Source organism: Abramis brama (genome assembly GCF_963993115.1).
Source record: "Abramis brama genome assembly, chromosome: 8".
Lineage (NCBI taxonomy): Eukaryota > Metazoa > Chordata > Actinopteri > Cypriniformes > Leuciscidae > Abramis > Abramis brama.
Genome location: NC_139970.1, coordinates 12,686,565 through 12,704,865, shown reverse-complemented (window position 1 = coordinate 12,704,865; position 18,301 = coordinate 12,686,565). Strand labels below are relative to the sequence as shown.

The window sequence follows — 18,301 nt, the reverse complement described above, 5'->3', positions numbered from 1 at the left end:
AAACGGGGTCTAAAGCCTTTTGAGCTTGTCCACTTTCAACCACTTCCAGAGGTAGAAGAAAACCCATCTGACCGGATTGCTTTCGTAGTGTAAACGCTCATGTGGTTCATTGTGTTCAAACAGCCACAAAAAGACCGTCTTCTCTCCTCCTACTGACCTGATGAGTGAACATTATGGGAAGAGCTCTAGCCAGACGAGATTTAAACTTTGTTAGCTGCAGACCCAAGTTTAGTTTGAAGATGAAAAACTTACCAAGCACAATGTTCTCTCACCATTCCTGATTTCTAACACACACACACACACTTAAGCAGAAATGAAAGCTGCTGCTCTCCGTGTTTTTCCGTCATCTCCGGTTGTGTTCATATGTAAATTACACAAGCTTATTCTGTCTATTAGATTGAAAGATCTAAAAAAAAAACATACATTTACCCACCCCAGACCCAAAGAGACAAAAGGAATGTGTCTTCCTTGTCTACTTGTGCTCCAGTCGACCAAAATGCATCTTAATACCAGCTGTAAACAGGGCCTTAGAGACATCCAAATGTGTGCTATTGGGCCATCTCCAGGACCAAGGTTGAACACTTACCCATAATACCACACTTTCAGAGGACTCGCCCTCATTGGTCCAGTTGTTACAACTGACAAAATACTGGACACCTTAGATTGCTCGTCTGTATGAAGCAAAAGAGTGTTGTATCTCACGTTCTTGATATATCACAGTCCTGGGCTCTGGGACACACTATAGTCTCATGTGTCTCTCTCTTGTCTCTGTCACTGGCACTTCCTCTGATTGATAATCAATGGAGAGAGATGCAAGCGGCTGTGATGGCTGATTCAGTGTGTCTCTCAGAGCTAATCTCATTCGGAGCGCAAGTGAGGGCCAAAGTGCTGTCGCCAGGGACGGCCCTAAAGTGTCTGCCGCTACAAGCGCTAATGGCGAGAAATGAGCAGAGGGAATTATGAATTCTGCTGAGTCTCCTCAGGATATCACTCCACACTGGGGGTCAATATTCAGATCAGTTTGACAGCTATATCAGTTTGGTATTTCATACAGATGATTCCTGGATTTAGTTGCAAATATCAAAATACATCTAGCCTGTTTTGTGTTCAACTCAATGTGTTTTACCCAACACTTGTTTCTGCTGAGTGCATAGATAGATGGATAGATGGATGGATAGATAATACGGTTATATGGATACTGTGTGTTTCAGTGCTAAAGAAGCTTTTGTTGTATTTGTTGTTGTTTAGGTCCTGGGTTGGATTCGTAACGGCGAGTCTATGTTGGATGCCAGTATGGTGAACGCAAGCTCACTGTCAGAGGCTGAACAACTACAGAGAGAACATGAGCAGTTCCAGCTCGCGATAGAGGTAAACACACAACACAGGCTCTAGTCAATGCATCTTGAACTTGTGTTTTTTGTTGGATCTGGCAGGTTTGATCAGGATGTTCTTATCCACTATGTGTCTAGATGAAGTCTTGAATTTTATGAATTTTGATGAGCTCCTCACCGATTCATTTGCTCCATCTAGTGTTCATTTTGTCAACAATTTCTCCTGTGTTAAATGAACTTTTAAGTTTTTGAAATATGTAGTCAACCTTGTTCTGTTTTTGTTTAGTCGTGTTTTAGTCGACAATCTCCCGTTTTCAAAGATGAGGCTTAAGGTAGTCCCAGACTAAAATGCATGTTTGAGCTGTTTTAACTGAAAGCAACTTGCACTGTCTGACATATCTTAAAATATGTCAGTGCCGTTGTTTTGACGTTTATAAAAGCTACTTAAATGTCCTAATTAAACTAATGCCTAATCCTAGCTTAATCTAAACCCTGTCTGTGAAACCAGGCCTAAATGTCTGGCCATTTTAGTCTAGTTTTAGTCAATGAAAAATGTTTTGTGTCACATTTTCGCCATGCTGCATAAGGGTTAAACTGATAATCACTATTATTTTGCTCAACATTATAATCACAATGATCGTCATTTGAGACTTTTATTTGTACATTTCTTCAGAATTATGGCAATTTCACCAATAAGCACAAATCAGGAGAATGTCAAATCATATGCATGGTTTATTTCACCACATAGTTTCCTGATTTATTATAGGCTATATTTATTGAATAAATGAGCACACTCTCCAATAAAATAATAATGCAACATGAAATGGTGTATTAATTACCGAAACATGGCGCTAAAGCTTGAAACTACTTACCTCGAGCTCCATTTGCAGAATTGGCATATCAAGTTGGCCTCTTTTCCCTAGCCATGACCGCATCCATATTCTCCTCTTTCGCTTCCTCTTCTTTTTTTTTTATCACACATGAAAACCACAAAGTGCGAGTCATCTTGCTCTATTTGTTTAAATAGTCAGTGATCTCATCATCGTCTCATCTTAGTCACAGAAAAACTTTTTTTTTTTTTTTAGTATCCCAATCAACCTAAATTCACCCACCTCTCTGGTCTCTGTTCACTTTTAGTCAAAAACAGAAGTGCGCTTCCTTCTCTTTGCTCTCAGCATACATGTTAACACTGCTAGATGTATGGAAGTGATTACTCTGAGAATATTTCAAACAGATCCAACAGAACTGTTCATTCATAAAAATTCACACAGGGATCATAACATTCTCCTGAAGGGTTTATGATCCGCAGACTCCTTCCCAGTGGAGCTGCTCCACTGTTTTTACTGCAGTTCACAGCTTTTTCTTTTGAGTGCACTAGGTAACCTCAGCGCAGTATATTTAAGGACCAGATTCTGACAAATAATACTCATTCTCAATACAATTTTAGCATTAAGGTATTTTTTGCCTGAGGAAAGTGAAGCAATGGAATTAAATGTGCTGTTTGCTATGAATCTCTAGCTCTTAGTACAGTAGTCATGTCATTTATCACAGGATTTGGTATCAGACTCTGTTTCCTGCTTTGGACAAAGCTCTACCTGCTCGACTCTGCTCGTAAATGTCTGTCGCTGACTTTTAAAGTTAGATTTATTTTTTCCTTCATCATGACAATGCCAGCAGATAGAAAACAGACCCGTGTTTGGCTGTAGAAACCCTTAAGCTGTCAGCAGTCTCGGGTAGGAGGGCTGCTCGATAATGTCCTGTTAAAGATGCTCAGATGATCTTCTCTAATAGATGTTTACTTTTAATGATCTGTCTGTTTTGATGTGTGTGATTTAAGAGTTTGTTAAATTAAAGGCAGGGGTATCCTCCTTTTTGTAGAACATGTAGAATTATTGGCTATGTTCAGAATGGAACATTAGCGTATAGTGCTGTTTACTACATGCGGCACAGTATGCACTGTATACTAGTTTAACAAATAGATTGTGCACTGTGATTTGTTGAACATTGCTGTCACATGACTACACTATGTCACAGCTATCCTTAAACATAAAGTTTTGCCATTAGCAGTGGTGGACGAAGTTCACAAATCAAGTACTTGAGTAAAAGTACAGAACAAAAGTACATTATGCTTTGGAATGTAGTGACTTAAAGGGATAGTTCACCCAAAAATGAAAATTAGCCCATGATTTACTCACCCTCAAGTCATCCTAGGTGTTTATGACATTCTTCTTTCAGACGAATACAGTCGGAGTTATATGAAAAAATGTCCTGGCTCTTTCAAGCTTTATAATGGGAGTGAATGGCTGTTTCTGTTTTGAAGTCCATAAAAGTGCATCTATCCATCATAAAAATAAATCTATCCATCATAAAAGTGCATCTATCCATCATAAAAATAAATCTATCCATCATAAAAGTGCTACACGCGGCTCCGGGGGAGTTAAGCCTTCTGAAGTCAAGCGATGCGTTTGTATAAGAAAAATATTCTAATTTTAATTTTTGGGTGAACTATCCCTTTAAAAGTAAAAGTTTCACAAAATATAAATATTGTGATACAGTACAGATACAGAAGAGAGAAAAAGACGTGGTTACTGTCCACCACTGTATGATAATGGTTAGGTAGTGTTGTACCGAACATAATCATAGTTTCCATTCTTTGATTTTGTTGTCATCCTCCGAGCTAAGGTATGTTTGTTCTCTCTCTCTCTCTCTGCAGTCTTTGTTCCATGCTAACTCTCTCCAGAAGACCCATCAGAGCGCACTCCAGGTGCAGCAGAAGGCTGAGATCCTGTTGCAGGCGGGACACTTCGACCCCGAGGCCATCCGCAGCTGTGCTGAGAAGGTGGCTGTACACTGGCAGCAGCTCATGCTGAAGATGGAGGACAGACTCAAGCTGGTTAATGCCTCCGTGGCTTTCTACAAGACATCAGAACAGGTGCTGAGAAACACTCTATAAGATGACCCCAAGAAGACTTACTACAAAAGACAGTCAAGGGTCCTAAGATAGTTTTAATGGCACATTACCCTTGTGAAAAAGAAGTGTGCTTAATTGTATTGAATGTGCTCTTCAAATTTTAAAAGTATATATATATATATATATATATATATATATATATATATATATATATATATATATATATATATATATATATATTTTATAATCTTTTGTCATGCCTTTAAGTACATACTAACATACTAAGACTAATTTTAACTGTAGTATGTTATTTTATATTACATTAAAAGTCAGTATATTTACAAAGAAACATTACAAATGTGTTAAATTAGTGCTGTCAAATCAATTAATTGCGATTAATCGCATCTAACCTAAAAGTTTGTTTATATAATAAATGTATGTATATATATATATATATATATATATATATATATATATATATATATATATACAGTGAGGAAAATAAGTATTTGAACACCCTGCTATTTTGCAAGTTCTCCCACTTAGAAATCATGGAGGGGTCTGAAATTGTCATCGTAGGTGCATGTCCACTGTGAGAGACATAATCTAAAAAAAAAATCCAGAAATCACAATGTATGATTTTTTAACTATTTATTTGTATGATACAGCTGCAAATAAGTATTTGAACACCTGAGAAAATCAATGTTAATATTTGGTACAGTAGCCTTTGTTTGCAATTACAGAGGTCAAACGTTTCCTGTAGTTTTTCACCAGGTTTGCACACACTGCAGGAGGGATTTTGGCCCACTCCTCCACACAGATCTTCTCTAGATCAGTCAGGTTTCTGGGCTGTCGCTGAGAAACACTGAGTTTGAGCTCCCTCCAAAGATTCTCTATTGGGTTTAGGTCTGGAGACTGGCTACTAGCTAGGCCACGCCAGAACCTTGATATGCTTCTTACAGAGCCACTCCTTGGTTATCCTGGCTGTGTGCTTCGGGTCATTGTCATGTTGGAAGACCCAGCCTCGACCCATCTTCAATGCTCTAACTGAGGGAAGGAGGTTGTTCCCCAAAATCTCGCAATACATGGCCCCGGTCATCCTCTCCTTAATACAGTGCAGTCGCCCTGTCCCATGTGCAGAAAAACACCCTCTCATTTGGTCTCATCTGACCACATGACTTTCTCCCATGACTCCTCTGGATTATCCAAATGGTCATTGGCAAACTTAAGACGGGCCTTGACATGTGCTGGTTTAAGCAGGGGAACCTTCCGTGCCATGCATGATTTCAAACCATGACGTCTTAGTGTATTACCAACAGTAACCTTGGAAACGGTGGTCCCAGCTCTTTTCAGGTCATTGACCAGCTCCTCCCGTGTAGTTCTGGGCTGATTTCTCACCTTTCTTAGGATCATTGAGACCCCACGAGGTGAGATCTTGCATGGAGCCCCAGTCCGAGGGAGATTGACAGTCATGTTTAGCTTCTTCCATTTTCTAATGATTGCTCCAACAGTGGACCTTTTTTCCCCAAGCTGCTTGGCAATTTCCCCGTAGCCCTTTCCAGCCTTGTGGAGGTGTACAATTTTGTCTCTAGTGTCTTTGGACAGCTCTTTGGTCTTGGCCATGTTAGTAGTTGGATTCTTACTGATTGTATGGGGTGGACAGGTGTCTTTATGCAGCTAACGACCTCAAACAGGTGCATCTAATTTAGGATAATAAATGGAGTGGAGGTGGACATTTTAAAGGCAGACTAACAGGTCTTTGAGGGTCAGAATTCTAGCTGATAGACAGGTGTTCAAATACTTATTTGCAGCTGTATCATACAAATAAATAGTTAAAAAATCATATATTGTGATTTCTGGATTTTTTTTTTTAGATTATGTCTCTCACAGTGGACATGCACCTACGATGGCAATTTCAGACCCCTCCATGATTTCCAAGTGGGAGAACCTGCAAAATAGCAGGGTGTTCAAATACTTATTTTCCTCACTGTATATATATATATATATATATATATATATATATATATATATATATATATATATATATATATATATATATATATATATATATATATATATATATATATGTATTATGTGTAATATATATCAATATATTAAAAAATACACACACACACAAACATATGTACGTGTATATACTATATATATGGCCTTTGGGAGTAAAATACCCAGGATAGTATACCCCAAAATATGGTCTAACTACGCCACTCACATTTATTGGACTGGGGTGGGAGACCCAACTAGTACCCCAGAATAAAGATACACCCCACGCTAATTATATTCAAATGAATGAAACAATTGAAGGCTGATGTAACAAAAGCAATATAAACATGATTTAATTGTAATCTTCAATCAGAGTGGTTAAAATACTTGCTTTGAATAAAAACAACCATTAATGACAATAATACATCAGAGGCATTTACATGAATTCTCGTAGACAAATATTCATATGAAAAACTACACTAACTAAAGTTGGGCCGGACCACAGTGCTCAGTGTTGACAGGGATCCACGTTTAATTCACCATGAGTACAAGGCTCCAAAAGGGTTCAGCACACCAAAGACAACAACCGAGGTTACACTGCATCAACCATAAAGTGCTTTGTTAGTACACACCAATTCTAATCACACCACACGGGTGGTCACCTTAATACATTGAGCATTGAGCCCTGCCCACTAACTACGAGAACTCAAGCACTGCCCGCTTCAGTCTATGAACAAGTAAAGTGCAGAAAGTACTATACGATCAGCTGTATAGGAGGCTATCCAAATTGCACATACCACTGGCACTTCCCCGTCCCAATCATTAATATTGCACACTGCCCAATTACAACAATTTGTCTCAATGGTAAGATATCAATAATCAGAAGAACATGACCTTAATCATATAAGTTCACAGACATGATATAACTAAATAATAAAAACATACAAAAGTTTCATACATGAGAAAACAGTGGCTGGATGTCCAAACAGAGTACACAAACTGCAAAAACGAGAGACGGCGTTCATTCACAAAAGGCTCCTAATGACCCGCCCGTTCGACGTTAAACTCCGAAACGCTTCCGCGATTGATTTACTGGTGACTGCACATGCACACACACTTCAACACGCGGGACGCCAACACCTGGCTGCCTACGCTCATATAATCGCGGTTCCACTCCCCTCCGTTTCCTGTCCAAGCGGCCGACAAAACACAAGGACCCGCCCCTATGGACACCTCTACATTTAAGCCCTTGCTACTCGCTCCTGGGTCCTAAAGTCCCACTGGCTACATATATATATATATATATATGCATACGTTATATAAACAAACTTTTATGTTAGATACGATTAACCGCGATTAATCGGTTTGACAGCACTCATTTAAATAGATGACATAATTTTCAACAGTAATGACATTCATTTTAATTTAATTTTTAATTGACATTCATTGAAAGATTTTCATTTAATTTTAGCCATACCATAATTGCTTGTCAGTACATTTGGCAGTACACTTTAACCATAATTCAACGGCAGTAAAAGTCACTCTTAAGTTAAGCTAATTGCATTAACAAATTTGAGCTATAACACATTTTCTTTTACAGTAATTGTAAATAGCATGCATTTAAGTGTCCGAAAACATTACTTCCAGTTCAGTATATTATTTTAAAGTATATTATATCTATATTGAATACTCTTTTTAAAAGTTTGCTAACGTGTACTTCTTTTTCAAAAGGGTTGGCAATTTTACTAGCTAGTGTTGACTATGAGTTGCAAAGTGATCTTCTTCTAGGGGACGCTTGATGGTTTAAAATTCCTCCACTGACCAAGTGCTTTCTATATTTTGCTACAACAGCGGTCTGGAAAATAATTTCATAATGTAAATATAATTTTAAATAAATACTGTATATAAAATCAAAATAATTTAACTAATAATAACACCTAGAAACTGCAATAAACATTCAATTGAAAATACTCATTATTATTATTTAGACATATCATATCTAACCAGCTAGTGACAACATCCCAATCTCTAAATCCTGCTCGTCTTCACAAACCCTGTGCATACTAATTCCTTATTCACAGGTGTGTAGTGTGCTGGAGAGTCTGGAACAGGAGTACCGTCGAGATGAGGACTGGTGTGGAGCTCATGATAAACTGGGATCTTCAGCAGAGACGGATCATGTTCTGCCTCTCATCAGCAAACACCTGGAGCAGAAAGAGGCTTTTCTCAAGGTCACTACTGAACGAACAGCGATCTCGTAAACTCTTTATCAGTCTCGCACAAGCCCAGATGAATGTATCAACTTCATAATAACAATCGCAGAAGTTTCTCCTGCATCTTACAGAGGAGCAGGCACAATATATTATATTTTTATACAAAGCTAATATTCAAGAACCTTAGATCAAAAGCTTTCTAGGATCATGAGAAATAAATTCAGTCTAAACTTTTGACTTTGTTATGTGAGGGTCTGTTTTGAATCTCTAAAGTCTGCTGTGTTTCATCAGGCATGTACTCTGGCCAGGCGAAATGCGGAGGTTTTCCTGAAATACATCCATCGGAATAACGTCAGCACTCAAGGGTCATCTACCAACACCCGCGGTCCTGAGCAGCAGGTCAAAGGTCAGAGATTGGACTCTGTGTTGTCACATTTAATTATGTCAGAATCTGATCTGATATCTTAAGCAGTTGTTTTAGCTTTGAATTTATGCTTTTCTCTCACAAAACACTCTTCATTTGTCCAGTCGTTTGTTTATTCATGTTAAGGATGTGTCATGTGTTTGTTCAGCCATCCTGAATGAACTGCTACAGAGGGAAAACAGAGTTCTGCATTTCTGGACCATGAAGAAGCGGCGTTTGGATCAGTGTCAGCAGTATGTGGTGTTTGAACACAGTGCCAAACAGGTGACAACACTGAACTACACTCATATTTCTGTGTGTGTGTTTGTGTGTGTGTGTGTGTGTGTTAATATACTCCAGTAACTGCATTTTTTTGGTGTGTTTTTGTTGTACTTTTGTGAGCATGCATGTTTTGTGTTCTGGAAATATGTGTCTGAGTTTTTGTGGTTAGTATGTTTTATGATGAAAGAATGCTCCTGAAAAGGAAAGAAGAGATAATATATCTTCAATTTTTAGATTTTAGTAGAAAGCTATTGAAAACAGTGTCACATCTAATGAAGAAAATATCTAAATGCAGATCTTTTTATAAAAAAAAAAAAAGAAGAAGAAGAAGAAAAAAAGATAATCCAAAATAGCAGAGATCACAGGGCAAACACTTGGCAGGAAAAACAACACATAACAAACAAATCAACAGAACTAGAGACAGGTGCTTAACATAATCAGTAACCATGGAAACAAACTAGGATTGGGAACACAGGCAAACAGGAACAGAACAGAACCAAACCAAAACACACTGAAACTAACATACCCAGACACAGTGCTGCAAACCTTGTTTACATTTTACATACGTTTACATTTCATAACAAAATAGGGATGTCAATCAGTTATTTAAACTGAAATCATTAGAATTTGCTAATTAATCAGATTCATAGCATTTAATGAGATATACATCAATATTTGTTAAGCAAAGCCCCCAAATTAAGACAATTTACATTTACATTAATTATGTTAACAAAGACATTATTGTGGCAGAAATAAGCATTACAGTATATAAACGTTATAAAAAGAGACTATAAAAATCTGTATATTTAACTGTTTTATTCTCGTATCATCAAGTCTATCACTGGCCTATAGTCCACAGCAATTAATTTTGGAACAGAGTTTGTCAGTCTATCCAATGTAGACCTTTTACACAGGACACATCCTTGTATTCTGTATGCAATCATTTTTAATAATTGGTCACGTGTTTGACAGCAAAGTACAGAGTTGTTTTTCATTGACATGCACAATGAATGCCGTGCTTTTAAGACTGCGAGACACAAAGTAACACACTGTGTCAAATTAAAAGTAGTTCAGCTTTTAAGCGTGTCTTAAGACATCTGCATTATTTTCTATCGTGTTGTGCTCCATCTAGCATGATTTGAACACATTTGATTTCTTACTAACTGCAGAATTTGCAAAAATATTCTTTGAATTATGGTACTTCAAGGTTGAATTAATAATTTGTTTAAATGTAGCATTTTTATAATTAGTGTACCAAATTAACATTGAATTGACAGCCTTAAAAATGATAGTGAAATGATATTTAAATGATATAGTCAAATTATCTATATGATAGTGAATTTATACTAATTATAATCTAGAGAGTAGATTAGATATAAGCTTGTTTCTGCCATGGAATAAAAACAATAAAAAAGTTGATTGCGACTTTTAATCTCACAATTCTGACTGAATTCTGAATTTTTTTCTCACAATTGTGAGAATAAAGTCAGAAATATGAGATATAAACTGCCAATTGCGAGAGAAAAACCTTTTTATTTTGTATTCTGTGGTGGAAACAAATTCTGTACTTTTTTACTGTAAAAAAAATCAAAACATTTCCTAAAAAAAGTTTTGTAACAAATAAGTTGCATATGTGGCCATTCTAAGTAAATTTTCACACTCCCAATTGCGTGTTATAAAGTCAGAATTGCGAGATATAAATTTGCAACAGGAAAAAAGTCAGAGTTTATATCTTGCAATTGCAAGTTTATATCAAGTTTATGTCTTTATATCTGATTATAACACACAATTGCGACTTTATATCACACAATTCTGACTTTATTACTCGCAATTTCGACTTTATATCATGCAATTCTGAGATAAAAAGTCAGAATTGTGAGATAAAAAGTTGCAATTAACTTTTTTATGTTTTATTCTGTGGCCGAAACAAGCTTCCATAGTTTAGTGTTACCACCTTCCATAATTTATAACTATAAAAATATTTATTTTGAATAAAAAACATTAAGCTCTGAAATTTATGGAAGCCATTACATTACATTCAAATAATTTGTTCAGACATTCACTTTTTAGAATATACTCACCAAGTCTTTATTGGGTTTGTGATTTGGTGAATGTTTCGGTGTGTTTGAATCCCGGACGTCACATTCACAGAGAAGTGGATGAGTGGAGTGTTGAATTGCATGATATGATGGAGTCTGTCTGTGTCTGTGTCAGGCATTAGAGTGGATACAGGAGGCAGGAGAGGTCTATCTCAGCACTCACACGTCCCCCGGAGACTCTGTGGAGAAATCTCAGGAACTGCTGAAAGAATATGATGAATTCCGCATCTCTGCCAAGGTACAGAGACACAAACACTTCCCCTCACCTCTTTCTCGTCCATTTCATATTAGTCTTTAATGTGGGTCACATACGTCCACATGACCTCTTCAAACAAGTACTGTAATTCTCTCTGAGGGACATTTATAAATGCATCTTGTTAAATGATAACATATGTTGCGCATAAATTATCAAACCACACACTCACACGCATAATGTTCACGTGTGATGCAGCAAACTAAGGACAAAGTGAAGATGTTGATCCAGCTGGCAGATAACTTTGTGGAGAAGGGACACATGCACGTCACCGAGCTGAAGAAGTGTGTGACGGCAGTGGACAAGCGCTACAGAGACTTCTCCCTGCGCATGGGCAAATACCGCTGCAGTCTGGAGAGCGCGCTGGGCATCAGCTCGGAGGTACTGGACCTGTACAGAGCTTACTACACCTTCCTAACAACGCTTTACCTCATCCAAATGTATAATAATGTGGATTTATTTTCTGACTGTGTGTGTGTTTCAGGATAATAAGGATCTGGAGTTGGATATTATTCCAGCCAGTCTGACCGACCCAGAGGTCAAACTGCGTGACCCCAACCATGAGGTGAACGAGGAAAAGAGGAAATCCGCCCGGAAGAAAGAGTAAGTGATCACACACCGCCTCCAGCCAGCCGTTCCACACACACTTCACAAGTTCAGACCCTTATTATAAATAATATACATATATACTCCATCTCTGGTTTGTTTTGTTGCAGGTTTATTATAGCAGAGCTGTTACAGACAGAAAAGGCTTATGTGAGGGACATACATGAATGTTTAGAGGTAAGTGTTTCTGTTTTATTAATGATAATAAGTCATAATAAATCATTCAATCTGACCCTTAGATTTAAAGTCCCCCTGCAGTCAATAATTGTATCCCTTAAAACTCATCCTTGATCACCAAAATTACATATTTAAAAATGTTTCCTTGAAAAAATTTTCTCTGCATAGTAAATGAAACTCCCTTATTTCAAAAGAACAAGAAAATCCTGTTTTCCTTGAGATTACACAGTAGGATGCTAAAGGTCTTTACTGTACTATGAATGTACTGTACGTTGAGATACTGCATTCCAATGATGGTTGACAGTCATTTCCTGTGTAATTTATTTCTTAGACATATTTGTGGGAGATGACCAATGGTGTCGAGGAAATCCCTTCAGGAATCGCCAACAAAGAGCACATCATTTTCGGAAACATTCAGGAGATTTATGACTTCCACAATAAGTGAGTTTATCTCATTAAATCAAATATTAATGACATTATTAGGCCATAAGCCATCAAGCTTTTTATCATCGTATACACAGTTTTCATATTTATTTGCAGATGAAAGAAGTGAATAATATGCTTTCCAATTAAAATGATACATATGCAAATTTTGTATCCCATGTGATATGGAAATTTAGTGATTATGATTCATTTGCATGTTGTTTTGTTTGTGTTATAGTATATTCCTGAAAGAGCTGATCAATTATGAGCAGTTACCCGAGGATGTGGGACATTGCTTTGTTACATGGGTGAGTGTTTTTCACATTCATGTCATTAAATTCTTTTGGGAAAGGATTTATGTCGCTGTGCACCTAACTTTTTCTTTTTTCTAAAGAACATTTTATATAAACTGTGTATGTATGTATGTATTTAAATAAATAAATACAGTAAATTGTGCATAATTACAAGCAACTAACCCTAAATCAAAACCAAGCCCTAGTATGTATCTGCTTGTTATTTAATATTACTCAGAGTCAGGAGTTAATTGTATAATTAGACTGTAACATTGAGACCTTAAAATAAAATGTAACCTTATTCATTCAAACATTCATTCATTTTATTTTATTTTATTGCTGCCCATATGCACCAATTATTACGACAGACTTACAATATTCAGACCAGCTAAATGGTTTTATTAGAGCAAGAATTATAACAGACATGCTATTGGTCGATTAACATTGTGAATATTCACTGGAATTAGATATGGCAGATTTTTTTGCTTGTCTTTGATATGCTAAATTTAAGATTGTGTTTGTGTTTCAGGCTGACAAGTTTAATATTTATGTGACGTACTGCAAAAACAAACCAGATTCCAGTCAGCTCATCCTGGAGCATGCTGGGAGTTTTTTTGACGTAAGTACACATCGGTTTCTAAATCGTTCATCTAATTTTATAGATGGAGCCACATATTTGAGACCAGCGTGGAATTCTCTCACTCAAACCAATGCCTGCCACCCTTAAAGGAGAACTCCGGTCAATTTTAACATTGAGCTCATTTTTTTTGTCAATTTGGAGTGCTGTCAGTACAGAGAACAACGACAAAAATCGCTGTTGCCTACACTGTGTTATCCTCTCTTTAAAATTTGCACCCTGTTGACTTCAGTGGGGCAAGTTTTAAACCTGCTTTTAGCCTCTTAACATCCTTGATGTGTCATTACAAGTGCACAGCCAATGTGAGTGATTCCTTCAGAGTGAACACGGGTGAATCTGACTGCAGTAGATGTGAAAGATATGAATAAAAATGATAATAATTCAGCCAGCACACATACCTGTATTTACATCCTGTTTTCGGTCGAAGTCCACAGTAGTCGATTGATACGGAGTTCTCCTTTAACATCTTATCTAGGATCTGTTTTCTCCATGATAATAGCATACTGACGAAACAGATTTGGCAAACGCTTCAAAGGTTTCTATTTATAACGTGTTTTTGCAGCGTTGAGCGATGTAGCCAATCAGAAACATGCATGTTGATTTCTTGAACGCAAAAGCCAATCAGAGGTGTTTAAGTTGAGTCCACTTCAGTTCAGTGCTGACTTCTGCACGCTTGTGAATCCTCTTATTATAACAAGCAAAGTGTAGACATTATGTAAATAAGAGATTCATTGTGTAGACAGCTTCATTGATTTTAACGGAACTTTGTGGGATCATGATTTACTAAGATGAGTGACAGCTTTTTATTGATTATAACGGGAGCGATCTTTGCATGCTTTCTTTCATAAACCATGCATGCAGTAGCCTATGCTTGCGTTTCTGTTCAAATTAACAGTGGTTTGTGAACAGAGGTTTTAATAACTAATCATTTATCAGGAGCGTTTATGCTGGGTGACATGAAACTTGAAAATATTTAATGGAAATCTATTTAAATGTGTTTTTAAAGGAGAAGCGCATCTCCTTCACCCTAGAGTTGGTTCACCATCTGTCTGTCTAATTGAATTAACTCCAAAGATTTCTTTTTTTTAATCTTCAGCAATTTGCCTATGCATTGGATTTGTTTTGTTTTATATTATTGAAATAAAGTAAAATCACCTGAAATACAATTTACTTGAAATGAAATGACCTCATGCATGTTCACCAGAACACTATAAATTGATCAGTAGATTGACTCAGTGAGTCACTGAACACGTGTTACTGTTACAATCGCCACAGTGAGAGTCGTTTTAGCAGTTGTCAGTGTGAATGAATTATGCTTCTTTTATATATGATGATTATTTTTGTCTGTTCTGAACAGGAGATTCAGAAGAGACACGGTCTGACCAACTCTATATCATCATACCTCATCAAACCTGTGCAGAGGATCACCAAATACCAACTGCTGCTCAAGGTACAGTGTGTTTCCCAGGCATTCAGTGTTTTCTCTGAAGAGAAGATCAGGTGTGGTGTTTAGTGCACTGGGTAGTGTGCAGTGTGCAGTGCAGTACAGTGTGTGTGCTTACAGGAGCTGCTGTCCTGCTGTGAAGAAGGCAAAGGTGAAATTAAAGATGGGTTGGAGGTCATGCTGAGCGTCCCAAAGAGAGCCAACGACGCCATGCACGTCAGCATGCTGGAGGGTACAACACTACTGAACACACACACACACACACGTTTACTTAACTATCTAAATTGAGACATTCCATAGACATAATGGTTTTTATACTGTACAAACTGTATATTCTGTCCCCTTACACTAACCCGAACCCTAAACCTAACCATCACGCAAAACTTTCTGCATTTTTACATTTTCAAAAAACCTTTAATTACTTTATTTTTATACCAGTTTTACAAATGAGGATGTTCCTAAATGAAGGTTTTTGGAGATTTTGTCAGGTTTTGGTCATTTCTGGGTACAAATTTGTCCTCAAAATATAGTTACGTAGGTATACACACATACACGTTGGGTTTTCATGTTTTATGGAGACATTCCATGTTTTCTATTCCCTAAACCTACCCTTCACAGAAAACTTTCTGCATTTTGACATTTTCAAAACTATAATTTAGTGTGATTAATAAGCTGTTTTCCTCATGGGGACCAAAATATGTCCCCTCAAGATCAAAAAATACTGGTATTACTATCTTTGTGAGGACCAGGACCACACACACACACACACACACACACACACACACACACTTATTTGTCATTTCTACTGATATCCTTCAATAAGCCTTCAACCTCTGACATGATGTTTTCTGCCCTCCGTCCCACGTCAGGTTTTGATGAGAATCTGGATGTTCAGGGTGAACTCATCCTGCAGGACACCTTCCAGGTGTGGGACCCCAAATCACTGATCCGTAAGGGACGAGACCGCCACCTCTTCCTCTTCGAGATCTCCCTCGTCTTCAGCAAAGAGATCAAAGACTCTGCGGGACGATCCAAATACATCTACAAGAACAAACTACTGGTATTGGTTATATCACTCCGTCTATACACACGCAGTATCACACACACAGGGATCACCAGTAAGGATGGGCCACACGATGGTTACTTGATCGGTAAGATATTTTATATATAAATAAATAAAAATACTAAGCTATGTAAATAGCTTTCGCTCACCAAGACTGCATTTGCTCGGTCCAAAATCCAGTAAAATAAGTAATATTGTGAAATATTGTTACAATTTAACTGTTTTCTATTTGAATATATTCTAAAATGCAAATTATGAATTTTCAGTTTATGAAGCATCATTACTCATAAATCATTTTAATATGCTGATTTGCTGCTCAAGAAACATTTCTAATTATTATCTATGATGAAAACAGTTAAAAACATAATTTTGTGGAAACCATGATACATTTTTAGGATTATTTGATGAATAGAAAGTTCAAAAGAACAGCATTTATTTGAAATTGAAATATTTTGTAATATTATAAAAGTCTTTCATTTCACTTTTGATCAATTTAATGCAACCTTGCTGAATAAAAGTATTGATTTCTTTAACAAAAAACATAATGACCCCAAAATATTTGAGACATTTGTTCCTCTGTTGTTTATTGAACGCTGCTGCAAATATGCCGTAAACATAGATGAGGTTTTGTTGAAATTTCCCTTCAAAACTGTTTAATTAATTATGATCAATTTCTAAATTAACTGTCGTGATGAAACATTAAAAGTTCTAGCTATTGTTATAAATCAAAAAGCGAATTAATTATTATAAATTATTTAAAAGAAAACTCCAGGTTTTATTATAATATTATTTAAATAGTAATGAAATGAAAATGATGGGGTCAATGAAAATATAGCCAGTGCAATCAGAACAAATCTGAGCTGACCAGGACAACAGAAAAAAAATCCTTATGAGTCCTGCTTCAGATTATTTCAATGACATAAAGGAAAGGAAAGCCCCATGGGAAGGTCAGTTAGTGCACACATGAACACGGTCATGTCTGAGTTTTACATTTCCCATCTGTTTTACCACATTGTGTAACTCTGTTAAGTGTTTCCACGCATACCTGGAAGCAGCCAGCGCAGGTGTTCGGACCAGATGGGGCGTTTGTCACCCCTCGCTGTGTTCAATATGCCTGTGAACAAAGCCAGATGTGCCTTTGGTTTTCTTCCGGTCATCTGGAATTGTCTCACAAACACTATTAAGCATCTACTTAAGTTTTACCAAGGAAATGCTTTAAATTTTGTCAGACACATTTATTAAAGTTCCGCTTTCAGTTAAGTTCACTCTTAGATTAACTCACTAGTTAGGATAGTTCACCCAAACATTATCCCATGATTTACTCACCCTCATGCCATCCTAGGTGTATATGACATTCTTCTTTCGGCCAAACACAATCTGAGTTATATTAATAAATATCCTGGCTCTTCCAAGCTTTATAATGGGAGTGAATGGTACCTTAGATTTTGAAGCCCAAAAAAGCACATCCATCATAAAAGTGATCCATACGGCTCCAGGGGGTTAATAAAGCACAGAGGACAGAGCAAAACAAAACACCACGGTCACAAATTAGAAATCTAAAGCGAGAATTTTTATAGAGAAATGTGGGAGGAGCTTGATGTTAGTTTGAACCGCGAGAGGCGTCAAAGCTTACGCTACTCCTACATCCTACGTCATGCGTCGGGTCAGAGGTCACTTGTCATGTGTCGGGTCAGAAGTCGTCGACTCTCACCTGAGCTTACGCTACTCCTACATCATGTGTCAGGTCAGAGGTCACTTGTCGTGTGTCGAGTCAGAGGTCACTCATAATGCGTCTTGCGTCAGGTCAGAGGTCACTCGTCATGTGTCGGTCAGAGGTCACTCATCATGCGTCGGGTCAGAGGTCATGCGTCAGGTCAGAGGTAATGTTTCGGGTCAGTGGTCACTCGTCATGTGTTGGGTCAGAGGTCGTCGACTCTCACCTGAGCCTACGCTACTCCTACATCATGTGTCAGGTCAGAGGTCACTCGTCATGTGTCGGGTCAGAGGTCGTCGACTCTCACCTGAGCTTACGCTACTCCTACATCATGTGTCAGGTCAGAGGTCACTCGTCATGTGTCGGGTCAGAGGTCGTCGACTCTCACCTGAGCCTACGCTGCTCCTACATCATGCGTCGGGTCAGAGGTCACTTGTCATGTTTCGAGTCA

At 37.5% G+C, this 18,301-nt stretch overlaps 1 protein-coding gene across 3 annotated transcripts in view; it reads left to right on the top strand.

The window, feature by feature from the left end:
• kalrna (kalirin RhoGEF kinase a) overlaps positions 1-18,301 on the top strand; it is a 246,202-nt gene that overhangs the window by 129,949 nt on the left and 97,952 nt on the right. For all 3 annotated transcript variants that reach the window (XM_084123061.1, XM_084123060.1, XM_084123059.1), the window contains exons 16-30: positions 1,249-1,368; positions 4,045-4,263; positions 8,325-8,474; positions 8,748-8,862; positions 9,029-9,144; positions 11,356-11,478; positions 11,692-11,874; positions 11,978-12,096; positions 12,210-12,276; positions 12,608-12,717; positions 12,938-13,007; positions 13,522-13,611; positions 14,987-15,079; positions 15,194-15,305; positions 15,943-16,133. In XM_084123061.1, the coding sequence (XP_083979187.1) occupies positions 1,249-1,368; positions 4,045-4,263; positions 8,325-8,474; positions 8,748-8,862; positions 9,029-9,144; positions 11,356-11,478; positions 11,692-11,874; positions 11,978-12,096; positions 12,210-12,276; positions 12,608-12,717; positions 12,938-13,007; positions 13,522-13,611; positions 14,987-15,079; positions 15,194-15,305; positions 15,943-16,133 (1,878 nt within the window). The remainder of the gene's footprint in view (positions 1-1,248; positions 1,369-4,044; positions 4,264-8,324; positions 8,475-8,747; positions 8,863-9,028; positions 9,145-11,355; positions 11,479-11,691; positions 11,875-11,977; positions 12,097-12,209; positions 12,277-12,607; positions 12,718-12,937; positions 13,008-13,521; positions 13,612-14,986; positions 15,080-15,193; positions 15,306-15,942; positions 16,134-18,301) is intronic.